We start from the raw sequence: 17,071 nt of genomic DNA on the forward strand, positions 1-17,071 counted from the left end.
AAACATACCAGAACAAGAACAAATAATTATTCTGGATTATTACTTTGTAAATAGATGTGAAAATAGCTTGGTTCTGGTCTCTCTTTTTTTTTTAATCTTGTTTAGTTTTAAATAGATAGTTGTTTGCAAAACCTTATAAAGCTAGGAGTCCCATGTTTTTAATACCATAATTTAAATTAGGGTCCATAGATACATTTTAAGGCACTACAATCAAGAGCCATGATTGTCATATCTGAAACTATACTTAATCCTCTTTACAAATATAAGTCCTTGGCTCCTCAAATAAGTGAGGTATATTTGAAGCTCACATACTTGCTAGTGTTCACCTCCTGAAGTTATTAGAGTCCATAAGAACTAGGGATGAGTGTGTGAGCAGTTGCAGGCACTGGTGGGTGGGTTCCTCTTGCAGCTGTTCATTCCAGGAGTCTCTTTGTGCCACTGTCTCTTTTTTTTTCATGTTCTTGTGTCTAAGAATGTTCTGCTGGTACTTGCATGGTATGTACTCCAGCTGTAACTTCATTTTCACCCTAGTGAAATTCCATGGTGAATTTTCTTAAGAGCAGGCTCTCTTCACAGCATGGGTATTGATAAGCACCTGCTTGCCTAAGGATGTTTTAGGGTATTAGGGTGGTGGTGGCCTGAAAGTCAGAAATAGCTGACAAGGCTGTTTGGTTTTCTTCAGGGAGGCTGTGCTTTGTGTGCACATATCCCTTGCCAAAGGTATTATTTCACTCAGCATTTCCAACCTTATTTTTAATCTTTTTCTTCCTCATAAAATGCAAATTTTTTGTCTTTTTCTGTAGCAGTGAGAATTTTCTTTGAGTGAAAACACAGGTACTCCATATTCAACTAATTAGCATGTTAAAAGCATACTGGCTTGGTGATAGTTTTAGACCGTATTGGAAAACTTGGAAGCATGACTTTTTCAACAAAGATAGATTAAGTCAAAATTTTTTTGACTCTAAAGCTTCATGTAGTCTGTAACAGGCTGAATGCAGGATCTGTGGAAGAACCCCTGATACTGTGTTGTTCTGGGCTGTGATTCCTTCATTTACAGCAATTATTTTTTTAATGTATGTGGAATACATTTTAGTTAAACAGTGTAATTCCCATTTATATGTAATCAACCACATAACCCAGAGTTAAATAATTTAGAATCAGTTATTGAGCTATAATATGTTATTGAGCTAGAAACTCACATATAGCAGTAAAAGCAACTTAGGCAAAAGGAGAGGTTGAAAGAAGGAGAGCCAAAAAATCTGCAGCCAGGCTATAGATGCCTGTACTACCCTGGGTTTAACAGTATTATCCCAATTTCAGCAAACTTTATTGTGAAAAAATTATATTAGAAAATCATCTAATATAATATTAGGAGAGAATTAATGCAAATCATGAGTTACAAATGAGAAAGAAACATCATGTTACCCATCTACTCTAAGCAGACCTCAAGCTAGTGCTTTACAAACCACAGTTTGGTTTTCTGTTCCAGCATTTCAGATTTCAGAATGTGATTGTTTCTTGACCAACTTTTAAGCTGCAGTACTTTTCCTCTTGGTTTTAAGAGGTCAAAAGAAAGAAAGAAATAGTAAGAATGAGCTGAAAAAATCAGACTTCATATGAATAGTGGTGAAGTCATGATTGCAATTTGCCTAACTTGCTCTAGTAAAATCTTTCTCCAAACTCTGAATCATTTTTTCCCTCAGTGAATATTCCCAAAGACAGATATTTGTTCTGTGCCATTTTTGAGCTGTCATTCCAAGTCCATAACTAATAAAACCATAACAACCACCAAAGTAATAGTTAAGTAATGTGGCTTTGTAGCATTTCAAGTGATGAGTAAACCATCCCAGTAAATTGGCATTTGGCCACTCCGCTGTGTAATGGAGTTTTTAGTGAAGTATTGCCTTAGCAACAAGCCTGGATGACATTGGGTAGCTGGTTGCTGCTGACTCTTGGAGATAAAACAGGCTTTTAGGAACACATGTGTAATGTCTGAAGGTAAAGTAACCCAAAATAAAAGTATCTGCTCTACTGGGAATGTAGGATGGGTCACATCAAGCCAAAGTCTGGTTTACTGACTTACGAATTTAATCCTTCTGTGCAAGTGTTTCTATACAGTGAAAATGAAACCATCCCAGAAGTGCAAGAGTTGAAATCTGAGAATAAAGTAAAGCAGAACTGAGAGAAACTGTATTGCAGATGATTTTAAGAAAAAAACAACAGTTATTTTAAAGGCTTTAAGAATTTTTGTACTGTAGCAAATACTTCTGGATGTGTTATTTCAATGGAGAAGCTTTTTGAGGAAAGAGGATGCAGTGAAGATTAAAAGCTTCACTTGCTCTCTGGAAGAACCAGCAAGTGAAAAAAGGCATGAAAAGTAGAAAGTGAAGCAAATTCAAATGAAACTAAAATGCAGTGGTGGTTTTTTAATTGATGGACTTTTATTTAGAAAAATAAAAGTGGTGGCTAGGACATAGAGCACTTTGTTACATAACATAGCCAAGTCAAAAACTTAACTGAGGCTCTAGATCAATATAGCCAAGTAATAACATAAGACAGGGAGATCATCAGAAGTCTGTAAAAGACAGGCCAAAACCTTGGCCAAGTCTTTTTGTCTTCTTCCAGTTCATTGTGGATGATATTTGAAAATCCACTTTAAAGGCAGAAAAACAGAGTCGTATTTATATATGTTAGTGGGTCATAAAAGAATTTACTCTTACGGTAGTATAATGTTGTGACTTCCAAATGAAATACTCTGTTAAAGTACACATGAAACACATTTTCAAGACTTAAATGGAATTTTCTGATTGTCTAACAAACTTTTTTTTTTTTTTTAATTTTAAAGATAAAAATACAGACATTACTGTAAAGGATAACACGGATGATTTCTGCCTTCGAGATACATTAAGCATTGCATCCACAGATTCCTTTGTTTCCACAGCTGAGGTAAGACTATTAAAGATTGCTTTTTTAAAGATTTATTGATCTATTTCAACAGTGAACAGAAGAATCCTTATTTTTTGCTAATCATTGTAAGCAAAAGTATATTTCTCTTGTGGGGGAAAAAGAGCTTTTCCAGGCTTCATTGGACCCAGTTGTTTTGCGTTTATTTTTGTGTACTGGCATAATGCATCCCCAACTCCTCCTAAATAGAAGTTGCTTTTGAAAAACAGATCACATTTTGATGAGTGAAGAAGCAGTCAATTGAGGCTGTAGTAGTTTGTTTCACCATGATTTCTATTTTTCTGTTCTTTTTTCCTATTGCTTACCGTACTATAAAGATGTATGAAGAACCTGGAGGGTTTTTTTTGGGGAGGAAATTATAAGAAATGGACAGCTACCTGTTTTAGCACGTTCCATGCACAACATGGAGGCACCAGGTTGAGCTGTTACTCTGTTGTTGCACTGTGGTGAAATGACTTAGCAGGCACCAGAGGTCTGAGACTGTTCTGGAGCCCTGGGCTGAGCTGGTGGGGGAGCTTGTCTGGCTGTGTGGGTGTGCAGGGACCCCACAGCTCCCTGCAGCCACCACGGGAAGGGACCTTGGGCTGGCAGTGACAGTCCCTGGAGGTGCAGTGGGGCTGCCAGGGAGCCTCCTGACTGCCACACTGGGAAGCTTCCTTGGCAACGTCATGTGCTTGATCTAACTCACTCTAATCCTGTGGGATAAGAGCACAAAGGACACGTGATAATCTCTGGTAAACAGCCTGTTAGCTGGAGTCTGCTACAGCTCCCTTGAAGTATTTGAAAGAGACTCATGAGCAGTGACACACTTACTTGAATGAGGAATATCTCCTTCTGTAGTCTCTGGGGATCTGAAGTGATCTTGAATAGCACTCTTCTCCAAAAAACAGGAGAGGCAGTTGGCCTCAAAAGATCCATTTTGTGATAGATACTGCACTCATATATGCACCACAGCTAAGCTACTGAAGTCAGTTGCAAAAAGAGAGAATTGCACACACATTCTTTGCAATTGTTTTGACTGTCTATTTTAGGGTTTGTTTTTCCCATAACACAGTTACCTTGATTTAGTAATTCACATTAAATAGTAATTTCCTTGATTTAGTAACTCACATTAAGTTGTGGTGCCTAGCATCCATTCCTAACGAGGATTGTATCCATAGAGACTCTTTGCTGTAATTTGGACATGACCATAATTCAAGCTTGCTTCAAGTCTACCAGCTCATGAGAGGAGCTGTAAACCATTATAGTTTGTACATTTTGTATCTGGTTTGTTTCGGGCTTTTTTTCCATGATTTTCCATAATGCTTTTGCAAGTATGTGAGGATGGGAACAACCCCTTATGCTCATTTGTGCTGCTTGGCTTTAAAGAAAAGCAAAACCAACCAATCAACCAAGCAAACAGAAACCCAGGATGTATCAGTGGAATCATCATCCTCTCCTGAAGCTATATTGTCCTAGTATCAGCAAAAAACCATTGGAATCAAAATTGGACATGTAATTGTCTTTATCCTGAAAATACTCTCCACATTTTGAAACACCAAAGCCACTTCTGTCAACTTGATCTTCCAGGAAAAAGTTATGAAGATTTTCTCATCCTTTCCAGCTGTTCTAACCTTTGCCAATAGAACAAATTCTCTTTTCTCAGATTTTATTGAAGAATCTAGTGAAATTCTTAGGTGACACAAGTCCTGAAGATTAATAGAACATGAACAACTTGCAGTTTGGTGTTTGAGCCAGAGCACCATCAATGTTCTGGGTTAAATGGGAGGCACTAGGCCTAAACGACAGGGTCAGCTAGCTCTGGAGTTGTAGCTACAGGGCATCATTGTGTGGTGCAGGGAAAAGAAAGCTGTTAATTGGTGTTCTGGTACAAAACCACTGCTACCTTAATTTAATATTTTGTCCATCCTCAGGAGGGTGTGTGGTGGGGAAATGCTTCACATTACGGCAATGAGAAGGAGCAACTTCCCAGTGTATTCAGCTGTTAGTAGAGAACAGTAATTGCTTTATTTAACAGGATTACAATTGACATACCAAGTTCTTTTATTCTAGACATGATGATAAGTGGCTTCCTGTTGCTTATCTACTTATTAATTTTTTTTTTTTCCTTGCACTAGGGAAACAGTGGAATGTTTTAATTTAGGCTAAGTGGTCTGAGGCTTTTCCAGCTTCGGATTTGTCTCACCTAAGGGCCAAATAAGGCACTTCCTTCATCATAAGCTCCCTGATTGCAGTTACAATATTAGTGACTGTCCTAAACTCCATGTCCTGATGGAAATGTTTAGCAAAATTTTTAAATCTGAAATTCATATGTGTGTTCATACTTCTCTGTGATTATGCCCTACTGGAATTAATAATTTCACCTTCCAGGAAATTAGAACGTGGCACCATTTTTTGTGGCCTCATCATACAGCAAGCTCTGTGTTGACAGTTCCTTGGCTTCCTTCTACACTGTGTCCTGTCCCAAGGAGCAGGACTAAGTATTTTGTGTGACTGATTTTGGAGACTGGAAACTGTGTTCATGTTTCAGTGCTGACAGAGTCAGGTCAAATTTAGCTCCCTGCCCACATTAGAGAGAACATTCATAAAACAAGACACAGTTAGATGCTTGAATGGAAATTGATAGGGATACTGCTTAGGAGGCAACAGCAACAAGAATGTCATGCTGCGTTATATTAGAACAAAATATAGGAAAGAGCTGTACAAAACTGGGACAGTTTGGCAGGGTTGGCATCACGTGCCCTTTTGATGAGCTCTACAGGACAGCAGGAGGGTGAGCCAAAACTTCATCTGGCTATGGCTGGTGATCAAGAGGGTGCTGAGGATCGCTCCTTTGATGACTTTTCATACAGAGTTGTGCCTGTCTGGTACCTACAATATACACAGGTGCCTGAATCTTTTTAAAGACAATTTAAACACAGTTGCCATCCCCATGACCAGACAGGCTTCTATTCTTAAACAGGCTTAGGCTCTAGGAGCATTGCAGAAGGGGTGGTAAGCACAACTATTGCCCTAATTAAGTTAATACTAATACTGTGATAAATAGTGGTATTTTCTTCCCCTTTTGAGCCTGGCTGCCCTCAGCTTGTGTTGATGAGGGTTAGCATGCTTTTCACAGTCTTGCTTTCCCATCTACTGTGATCAAAATAGCTGCTACCTTTGGCAACAGTGCAGCAGTGAGTGTGCCAGATAAAGGCCTCTGCCCTCTTTCCTGGCTTCTTTTCCATCTTCCTAACAGAACCTCTTGCCTGCTCTCCCTGACAGTGAGCTTTGTTGCTGCTTCTTCCTTGTCAGTGCACATGCATTTATCATGTCTTATTTTTATGTTTTGACTAGTACTGAATCTGTAGATCTGTCATCAAATAAACTTTGCTTTCCTTAGTCCAAAGCTTGGGAGATTTTTTAGGTTTGTGAATAAAGCCTTTGCTGCTTTTTATCAGTAACAGCCTTCCTGTTTTCTTCCAGACCTTAGGTGGAACACACCACTTCATCATTTCAATTTATTAAAATGCCATCTCTAAGGTTCTAGTTACTAACCACCATCACATCTTCTAACTCCCCAAACATGTTTCAGTTTCTGCAGCTACTTAATTTTTTTAAGGAAATCTTTTCTCTTAATGTCTTTATATTTGAAAGAGATCATCATCAGCTTTTTTAATATAAGGTAAACATAATTTCTCAGAATGTAAGGAATGCTGAATGTGCCAGTAAAGTGACCTCTCTATTAGGGGAAGCAAGCAAGAATTCCTGAAAGGTCTGGCATTGTTTGTTTTTGTTACATTCCTGTAGGTGGTTATTTTGGTAATCAACAAGGTCTTGATGCACAGCTGAGAATTTTTTCTATTTATTAGGAAACAACTTGTGCATGGCAAATAAGAATACTGAGCCTGTTCCTCAAACCAATGCAGTCAGAGCCACTCAGACCTAAAAGCAATTGCAAGTGGCAAAGGTTTGATGCTTTAGAGCAATGATTTCAGCATCTCCTCACAGCAGATACAGCCCTAAAGCTGAACTGTCCAGAGAAAACTGATTAGCATCTGAACAATGTCCATGTTGGAATCTTCAGAGGCTGCTCTACTGCACTTCAGTTAGACACAAGTTAGAACTACAAGATTTGGAATTTTGAAGATGTATGTGTTATTTTATCATAATGATCTTAGGTACCCTCTGCAGGCCATCATAAATGTCCTTGTGGTGGTCACCAACAGGTCTCTCTTTGTTGAGCCTTGAATGGATACAAGTCTTACAAGATGAGATTGCTGCTATAGTGTCAATCATCTTCTATCTCTTCTTTGTCTCCATTTTCATTTTCTTCTCCATGTACCTCCCTGACACTGAGGAAGTAGCAGACACTTAGGGGCTGGCACATCCAGCCCACCATCACAAGCCTCTGTGTTCCTGGCTGCTGCCAGCACTGTTGGTAGCTGTGACAGAGCTCCTTGTCATCCCTAGAGGGGTGTGAAGAGTCTCAAAGTGGCAGTGGCTGTGCACAGAGGTGGCCACTACAGAATGGCAGGAAGGGACCTGGGGAGCTTTCAAGTGTCCAGCTTGCCTGTGATGCCAAGATGGTGGGTGCTAGAGCTTTCTGGTAACTTGTGGTCAGTACCAAATCCCTGGTGAGGAGAGTTATGTGGTGCTTAGAGGTACACAGTGAGATAAAAAGCAGGTATCTGAATAAATATCATGAACACATGCCAGTTGATATAAGGTACTTACAGTGGGCCATCTAACTGAAAACCAGCCCTTCTGCCCACCTTTTTCCTTAAAGGCAGCAAGTCCTCAGACTTCTACAATGAAGAGTTCATTTTCCTTTTGATGCCATCTTGGGAGGTTCTTATCTAGAAAATGTTGTATGCTCTGAATCCTGTTAAATATTGAATATAATTTTTGAATTTTCCTAATAGCTGAACTCTTCAACTCTTCAATTAGAATTATGGATGTATCTTTACAAATCATCTCTAATGATTTTTACTTTAAGCAGGATGTTTAAATAGGCAAATTAATTTAATCTCAAATGCAGTCTTATTTAATCTCAAAGAATGGTCCCTACTGGTTGTAAGATCATTTAAAGCATAATAATCTGTGTTACATATATATATTCTAACATCTATATACTTTATATGTCTACATCTAGAATAGTGATATAGCGATATATTTTAAATACTAGAAAGCATCAAATGAAAATCCATAATGACTCCAGTAGCATTAATGGTCCAACTTCCCAGCCGGTCTGGAACCACCTTTTCTAGTTAAACATTTAGTTTCTGGTTTACAGTTTGTTTACTTTTTCTCCCCTTCACTTTTTGTATGCCAAGAGAAGTCAGTGGTAGAGGAATTTGCTTCCCCTTTCCAAATACTATTTGTTGGAATTAATCTGTAATTAAAATCATCTTCTCAGGGGAGGAACAGTTAGACCTTTCTCTCCTGATATTTTATTTCATCTTTTAGCCTGAGAGGAATTGTTGTTTTCTTTAAAAAAAAAGCCAAATATAACCAAGGGCCTCACCTAATTCCCAGGTATCAGTTCCTGTGCTAATCAGTGACCCCAAAGGCAATGATCAGCCATCTTCATGTGTAAAGGTGTTATCACCTTTACACAAGTGCTGGCAGCAGATGAAGCTTACCTGCATCTCACTGTAGAAATCACCACTCCTAATCCAGTCACACTCAGTCAGTTCCATAAATATCTGAAGAAGGTGATTTGCCTGAAATTCCTCATACTTGGCTTTATGGCCTCAGCGACAGGAAAAGCTGCTCAGAATTTATTTACCTGAAAATTTCAATGGAGGCTTAACATAAAGTAATACTTATATATGATTTTCTAAAGTCATTCTACGATAGAGATTAATCTTCTACATAGTTCAATTACCTTGAGAGCTAATTTTAAAGATGTTTCTTTGCTCAGTTTTAATAGCCTGGAAACACAGGTTTGTTTGCCCCATGCAGGGTATTAAAAAAAAAAAGGTAGAATTAATTTTCTGGTCATTAACTAAACTGAATGATGTGTAAACATCAGATTTTTTCTTTTCTTATTAATAATATAATGTAATCTTTGTAGTGAAATTGTAGCTAGACATTGTTTTGTGGATTAAATATGATACTCTGTAAACAGGAGTTCTCAGTATTATTTATGTGCTTTGATTTATGGATCTGTTTTTTTTTCTTTCTTTAAAAATGTCTACAAGGTCATGCTTATTTGTGTGTTAACCATAGAATTAACAGTCAATAATGAAAACCATTTAGGGAGCCTGTCGTATAAAACACTGAATACTCATGTTTTATACAGTATGTTTGGTAACTGGGAGACTTATTTACCAGTGAAACTAAAACAGAGGTGGAAGGATGTTACTATTTCCAGCTTCCTAAGGAATTGTGTGGGGCAATCATTCTGTACTTTGTGTCCTGGCAATTATTTCCTTTTAACAGCTTTGAGACCCATTAGGGTATCATTTATTTTACCTAGACAATTCAAAAACTTGACTATGCAAATGAAATGCAAAAGTAAGCTGCCTTTATTTTATTAATTAAAAAGTTTTGAAACATGAAACTAGCTTTCAGATTTACAAGTTACAAAGTTAAGTCTTACGATCTGGTGTGTCTGTTCTGTTCACTTGCTGATTGTTACCCCTTTATTTAAAGCAAATGCAGAAAAGGATGCATCTTTCATTAGAACACTAGGAAAACTTCTTTAATTTGTTTTATCTTCACAAAAATTATATCAGCAAGCTCTTTAGTGAACTTCCAAACCATTTTTTTCAGCTTTCAGAGCACAGAGAGATTCGTAGCACGTATGGTCTGGATTCCCTTTGCAACTGCCCCCTGTATGAAGAAGCCATGCACTTAGCAGAAGAAGGCAAAATTTATTCACGGGTGTTAAGGTATTGATTTATGTCTATTTAATTATTTCCAGGAAAAGCAAGAATTAAAGTTCAATATTCTATCTAGAAATCACTTTTTAGAAGTTACTTGTACTAGGTATTTTTTCTAGCAATTAGATTTAGAAGGATATTCTTGTGCTGCTTTTTTTTTAATAGTCTCTGAAAACTTTTCTATTTTGCATAGGACTGAAATGTTTGAATGTCTAGGAGACAGTGACTTCCTTGCTAAGCTTCATTGTATTCGACAAGCTTTTCAGGTAAACTGTAAGGGGTGATTTGTCAGTCTTGTTAAGCCTAACCTAAAGTGCATGGCATTGAAACTGACTGTTAGCCTTTGTGCAAGTATTTTTATAATGTAATCTGTATTTAAATATTTTCTTGTTGCTTTTACATTTTTATCATTCTAAAATGAGATGTTTTTGCAGAGGAGTCCAGATTTTATGATTAGCTTTGGAATCTTTGCACCCAAGGCTTATTAGGAACTTGATAACTATACTAGAGGTGATAATTAAAATTGATTGAAATGTTTAAGGTCATTTGGTATAAACTGTGAATGAACCTGTCTATATTTTCTGAACCTTTTTCTAGATAATTCTTTCAGAAACATCAAACAGAATATTTCTTGCTGAAAGTGGAAGAAAAATTTTGTCTGCTTTAATTGTGAAAGCACGAAAGGTAAAAGCCTTTTTTTACCAATGTTTTGTTGTTTATGTAGCTTCTACGTGAATTCACTATCCAGGGAAAATCAAACATATCTCTTTTTACATTTGCTTGATACTCATTGCTTTTACTTTACAGAATCCAAAGAAATTTGAAGATGTCTTTGATGAAATGATATATTTTTTGGAACAAACAGATCACTGGGATAATACCGAAATGGAACTTGCTGCTAGAGGAGTGAGTTGCTTTTCTGAAAATGCTTCTACCCTTGCTAATGCCATAGGATCTAAAAATAATTTTTTACAGTTCAGAATTGTGGGAAAGGCAACTCTTTATTATTTATATTGCTGATTTAGAGAAATGGCATTCACCACTTTAGTACCAGAAACCACACTTTTTTTAAACTTCTCCTTTACTGACAAAGTATTTTTAATATTTGTTATAAACAATTGCAAATCTGCAAATTACAATATGGTGCATGAATTCCACTGCTGAAAGAGAAACTAGGTTACTTAGATCATGTTCTCATTTAATACAGGTGAAAAATCTGAATTTTTATGATGTTGTCCTGGACTTCATATTAATGGATTCATTTGAAGATTTAGAAAATCCACCAATATCTATACAGAATGTAGTAAATAACCGCTGGTTAAATTCCTCATTTAAAGAAACTGTAAGTATTCATGTGTAGTTATATTAATTAGTTTGTAGTACATTGCAGCGTACTGAGCATGTACCTGAGATCTTCCTCCAAAGAATTTAAGAGACTGTATTATCAGGTTTTTCATAATTGAAATTTAAAAGTTACAAGTTGGCCCAAACCAGAGAATGATTCAATGTATTGGAGAAAATACTTAACCTTGTCCTTCCTTTCTCTGAGGAAGTAGAATTTGAGAAGTTTCTCTTAGCCACATCTTAGACATCAGGTCCAGGTTTTGGTTCATAGAACAGAGATTTAGCAATAAGGGACAAAGGTAGAAGGAAACAAAAAGTAAATTAATACAATACAGGTATTCAGCTGTTGATTACAATTAATGATTTTTCATGTGTGGATGTTTATTTGCCAGATAGATCTCATCCCTCTTTTAGAGACACAGGCTAGTGCCATGGTCAGCTGGTACAGAGACTACTGTCATTTCATCCATTTTTATCTGTACACTGCAAGTTTTCCTTATATTTTTGTTTTTCAATTGAAATATTCCCTCTAGAGGAAAAAAATAAAGATAACATGTATATATTTTTGTAGTTTTATGCATTCAGTGTGCTTTGTCTGTATTAAACTCTCTTTGCAGTACTGAGGGGAGTCAGATGAGGATAGTTAGAGGCTAGGAGGGGAAAAAGCCCAGTACTGATGTTGGTATATTGTATTTCACAGGTCCATATTTGGACAAAGCTCCATAGCTGAATCTGAAGCTATTGCAAGAATGTTTTTGCTAAAGTGAAAAAGTACATTTCAATGTGTTCACATGCCACTTAATATCTAAAATAGTTACTGATGTCTGAGCACACACTTTAATATAGAAGACTGGTCCTCACTTAAACCCAGTGAGTGTTCTAACTGTGGTAGCTGTAAAATCAGTCAAGGATGCCAAATCACATTTGAATTGAACTAACAAAAATGTTGCAAAGATGGATCTGAAATAGCAAGTATGAACTACATATAAACTTGTTATTTATATCAACTGCTGTTTTATGGTTTAAAACTTTGTGTTGTCACAAGATTGAAACTGAAGAAAAGACATGTCCCTGAAATGTAGAATACAGAAATACAGTATTCTGCAGATGAGTTCTTTTGAGATGGAAAATTATTTGGGGCTTGCTTTATTTTTTCTTTTTACAATTAGGCTGTGGCTTCAAGTTGTTGGTCAGTACTGAAGCAAAAAAGACAGCAAATGAAGGTAAGCTGCCCCTCAAATTATATGGAACAAAGGTATTGATCATCTCCTAAGAATCTGAAGTTCTTTTTGTAGCTTTGGCAAAATAAATGAGTGATCACCCTTTAGTCCTGTAGACTTGTTAATTTAGACAAGAGGTTTGCCACTTACAGAAGTTTAGCTCCTGGGGCCCTAATGCCTGTTTTTAGCAAAAAGCCTTGACTGAAAGGTTTTCCTACACCTAGTTTAGGTGCAGTCAGTGTGATGTCAGTCACTTCTCTGACTTCCTGCCCCACACGCACATCTCAGAGTTCTGCACACCAAGGTCATGATTCTTGTATCTCACCTGCTTGTGCTGGGATTCTCAGCCCCACCTCCCTGCATGACCCCACAGCCCAATCCCATCCAGTCCTGCCAGGGACGTTCCTCACCAGCACAGAAATTCTGCTGCAGCCTCCCCTCAGCCCCTTCTGCCTCCTGACCTCTCTGTGCGGGGATGCAGCAGAACTCTGTGTCACAGCTCCCTGACTTTGGGGGATTTTATTAGACCAAGGAGGGAAGTGTTATGCTTTTGTGAAGACTTATTGCTGAACAATAGAGCTGTATACTAAATTTACTGTGTGACTTTCATCTACAATTTTTACATCACTAGGTGCCTGATGGATTTTTTGCACATTTCTATGCTATATGTGAACATATCAGCCCTGTTTTGGCCTGGGGCTTTTTGGGCCCTAGAAATTCCCTGTATGATCTATGCTGCTTCTTCAAGGTTTGCAACTTCTTTTTAATTACCACTTTTATAATTTTTTTTAATCTTTCTGATTAAAATAAATTAAGATTTTATTTATTGGTAGACATTTGTATTTTCCTAAGATTAAGGCTAACAGTAAGAAACCATAAGAAGTACTTTCATATGAATGTTTTAAGCCTGGAACTGTTTTGCAAAGGCTGTTTTAGCACACTTCTGTCTCAGCACCAAAATAATACAAAATTGGATTCTTTTAGGGAACATGTTAAAGAAAGAAGCTGTTAGCATTGCATACTTTTTTTTTTCCTTTTTGTAACTGAAAACAAGTTTTCCCTTTTTTCCCCCCCCACTAGGATCAAGTGCTTTTCTTCCTCAAAGACATTTTTGATTTTGAAAAGGTGAGGTACTCAACTATGGAGAGCCTGGCTGAGGACCTGACGCAGCTGCTGATCCGGCACACGGAGCTGCTGCTGGCCTATCTTGGGGCAGACTCACTGAGACACGTTGGGGCCTGTGTCAGTGGCCACAGGCCTGTCTTGACCAGTGGGCTCCTGGAAGCAAAAGTACAGTAAGCTTAAAATCCCTGGCAAATGGCAGGGAGTGCACACAGATGTGCTCTTTTCCACCCTTTTCTCTAGTGCTGAAGCTACCGTGGCTGTTACTGAGCAAGCATCTGGGAATGCATCGTGTTGCTAAGTATGGAAAAGGACTCAGGGAGGTTAAATGTACATCTGTGAAAAGAACTGGGGAGTGTATTACTGTATATACCTAAATTAATTTTGCAGCTCAGCTGTCGCTGTATTTATATTTCATGTATCCCAAAGCTTTTTTCTGTAATATTCGGGTAAAATTTATTTATGAAATATTGTACTTTTGCACAAATAATTCGTAAGTGAAGCTGATGGAGTTGTTTCCTTTAAAAGCTTATAGTACAAAATGTTCATTGCAGAGTCTCCAAAGCATTAGGTGTCTAGATCTAGAAGGTGTTTTGACTGGAGTGTCTGCAGTCTCTGATTCATGTGACACGTGCAATAAAGTAATCACACGCACAGAACTGAACATTTTGCCCCTGCCCCAGAATTCCATTTGTGTGGGTGTAACCAGCCATTTTGTACTACAGTGTAATGGAGCAGTGCAGGAAATGCAAGTACCATTTGGGCAGGAATGACTGCCAGTATGCAATTTTTACTTTATTTTGATTTAAAATAGCTAAACATCACTAAGATGTTTTAAAATACTTCTTTGTATTTGAAAAGCTAGCTTCACCAATTAATTTAAAACTTTCTTGTTCTAAAACCACTACTACTCAATATGGTGGTAAATGAACCAATATTATTCTCAGTTCATATGTAGCATTTCAAAATATATTTTTAATAAGTATGTATTATAAGATTTATTAATAATGAAACAGAATTGAAGGCAGTGTTTTATAATTTAATAATTTGTGTCTTCCTCCCTTCTTTGTGAGAAGTCAGGTGTCTGTTTAAGAGGAGATTTATGCAGTTGTGGCCACCTCTGTGCAGTGTAAAACTGTGGCTCAGGCCATGGAACCCTGAACTTCAGATAGGAACACAGCACCTTCAGAAGGTATGAGGCACCTTGCAGCAATGGCTTTTCCTGTTCCAGAGGTGATAAATAATGATGAGCTGTTATCTTTGAATTTCTGTCAACTGAAGCAATGCTTCACAGTTAGTTTAGGCTCTAAAACTGCACTTACATGCCTTTGCAACACAAAGCCAGCCCACAAGAATCTATCCCATGTCAAGAAATACAGAGTAATTCCAAGTATTCAGATACTTGAGAAGCATGTTGTTAAAATCTAGGATATCAAAACAAACTTTGACTAGCAACATTTCAAATTTCATGTCAAACACAACCCAAAAGGATGCTATTCAAAATGAGGGCCTGTGTAATTCACAGATTTTACTGAAGCCAGCATTTTGCTCCTTTGTTGTACTCACTTGATAAATACAAAAAGTGATGAAAATGTGTCATATTACTTGTGTGAAATGCCAACTGATTATAGTTTATTTAAAAAAAAAGAGTATACTCTATATGTAATAAACCAGAAATTCCAAATGCTATTCTTGGCTTATTTCCACTGTTTAACTTGCTGAGCTTGGCACCATCCTCCTTGCTGTATTTTTTTTTTTTCTCTGCAATGTGTCTTCAATACAGGCATGTGAAGTTTTTTCACCCACCTCAATTAAGTTTTGAGAAGATGAATATGTTTAAGGTATGTGTATTTTGGCAGCTTTTCGTAAGTTATGAAAGAAATTATATTTAACAATAAAGGTGTCTTGTTGGGTTCAGAATCGATAGGAATAGCTGGAAATAGAAGGAACAGAGTAAGTGTTCTGCATATGCTACAGCAATTGTATGACCTGTAGGTAACAGAGCAAAATGTCTGCTGTGATTTGTCTGCTCTAATAAAACAGTATGAAGAAAAGTATGCCTTAACATACATCACAAAGAAACAGAAATGCACTTCTTCACGGAATTAAAGGTATATTGAGATTTTCTTATTATTTACAAAAAGGTCTTGAAGAAACTGAGTTGCAGATGAGATTATAAATGTTTCCAGACAATTGGAAAAAAGTTAAGCCTGGAAACTTGGTCTTCTGTCAAAAACAAAAGGATTGTTTTAAACAGAAGAATAAGCAAGTATTCAGAAAATGGGAGGAACTTCATAATATCTGACTTCAGCATTTGTGTCCCTTTCAAACAGGAGCACTTCTGTACACTCACAAAGCTCTCAAAAGTCCACAGAGTTGGACTGGAAATCGAACCAATGTATTTCCCATCCAAAATAAGAAATACAGGATCTGGTTGTTATGATATGCCACCAACAAACACTTGATTGAGAAATGGTAAAGAAACCCAAAAAGAAAGGAATAGAGAGACAGGGAAATGTCCGGGTACAGGTGGGAAGGCTTTGGATCTCCTCTGAGTTTTTTTTCAGTCTTTTTCTAAAAAGCATCCATCTATTCTGAGTGTGTAACTAGCTCCAGAGAGAGATGCCACTTTCAGTGGGGGAAGGCTCTCTTCTTGCAGCACAGAACTGCAATCAGCTCTGTTACAACCTGCCCCTTGAGCTGGACAGAACATTTGTTGATAACCAGCCGTGTGGCTTAAGAATTTCAGAAGTGCACCATCTCTGCACAAGTGCCAGAGCTGCACCAGTGATAGCATGATGCAGTTCTACTCTAGTTAATTCATGATCAGACTCAGAATTTAGTTTATAGTGTCTAAATTTAGGTTGTTTTGAATTATACTTTCCATCCTAATAAGAGCAAGCTAAATTTAAAAGCCATCCTCTTCTGCCATAACGGTACTCCTAAGATTAAAAATGTTGAATGCATAGGGATTATAAAGAATCAAATATTTATATCATTTGTAATTTAGTTGTAATAATAATTTTACTTTAAATGTGTTCTTAATGATTATTATTCTTCCTTTTTGTAGTGTTTGGTTTCTGTCAAAGTAAATGTGTCAAATCAGGTGTCAGTAAGAGTATTTGTGACCTTTCTATTGCCTAAATGAACTGCAGCTGTGTATATAAAATAAAATATTTCAGTGAAACAACTGTTGCTCATATAACTATCTGAAACTTGAATTTGAACAGTTCTTGAAATCTAATGCAAAATCATTTAATATGGGAGGAATTTTGATACCAGTTAGTCATCCTGAAATTGGAGTTTTCTGCCTGAAATCAACAAAGAACAACTATTACAAAATTTACTATATAAATTTTAAAAATATTGTTTGGGAGCAGCTTTTGGGCTGTCCAGTTTCATTGTATACAGCTGTTAAATTGTAACAGCCAAGCTGTTGTCTCTCTACTTGGTTTTAGGAGACAAATTTTTTCAGGCTTATTTCCAAGCCAAACTGCTGTACTGAGTTCCAGTTGTGGATTAAGACCTCCTTTATGGAGTAATATAAATAAT

General features: G+C 37.0%; 1 protein-coding gene across 1 annotated transcript in view; it reads left to right on the forward strand.

Annotated features, from left to right (window-relative positions):
- Window positions 1-16,667, forward strand: part of MIGA1 (mitoguardin 1) — a 33,845-nt gene extending 17,178 nt beyond the window's left edge. The window contains exons 8-16 of the mRNA XM_084211523.1: window positions 2,846-2,946; window positions 9,724-9,842; window positions 10,027-10,099; window positions 10,431-10,517; window positions 10,641-10,739; window positions 11,041-11,175; window positions 12,347-12,400; window positions 13,029-13,145; window positions 13,478-16,667. Of these exons, the coding sequence (XP_084067649.1) occupies window positions 2,846-2,946; window positions 9,724-9,842; window positions 10,027-10,099; window positions 10,431-10,517; window positions 10,641-10,739; window positions 11,041-11,175; window positions 12,347-12,400; window positions 13,029-13,145; window positions 13,478-13,696 (1,004 nt within the window). The 3' untranslated portion in view covers window positions 13,697-16,667. The remainder of the gene's footprint in view (window positions 1-2,845; window positions 2,947-9,723; window positions 9,843-10,026; window positions 10,100-10,430; window positions 10,518-10,640; window positions 10,740-11,040; window positions 11,176-12,346; window positions 12,401-13,028; window positions 13,146-13,477) is intronic.
- Window positions 16,668-17,071: the final 404 nt, after the last annotated feature.

The sequence above is a fragment of the Fringilla coelebs genome (assembly GCF_963513975.1).
Source record: "Fringilla coelebs genome assembly, chromosome: 9".
NCBI lineage: Eukaryota > Metazoa > Chordata > Aves > Passeriformes > Fringillidae > Fringilla > Fringilla coelebs.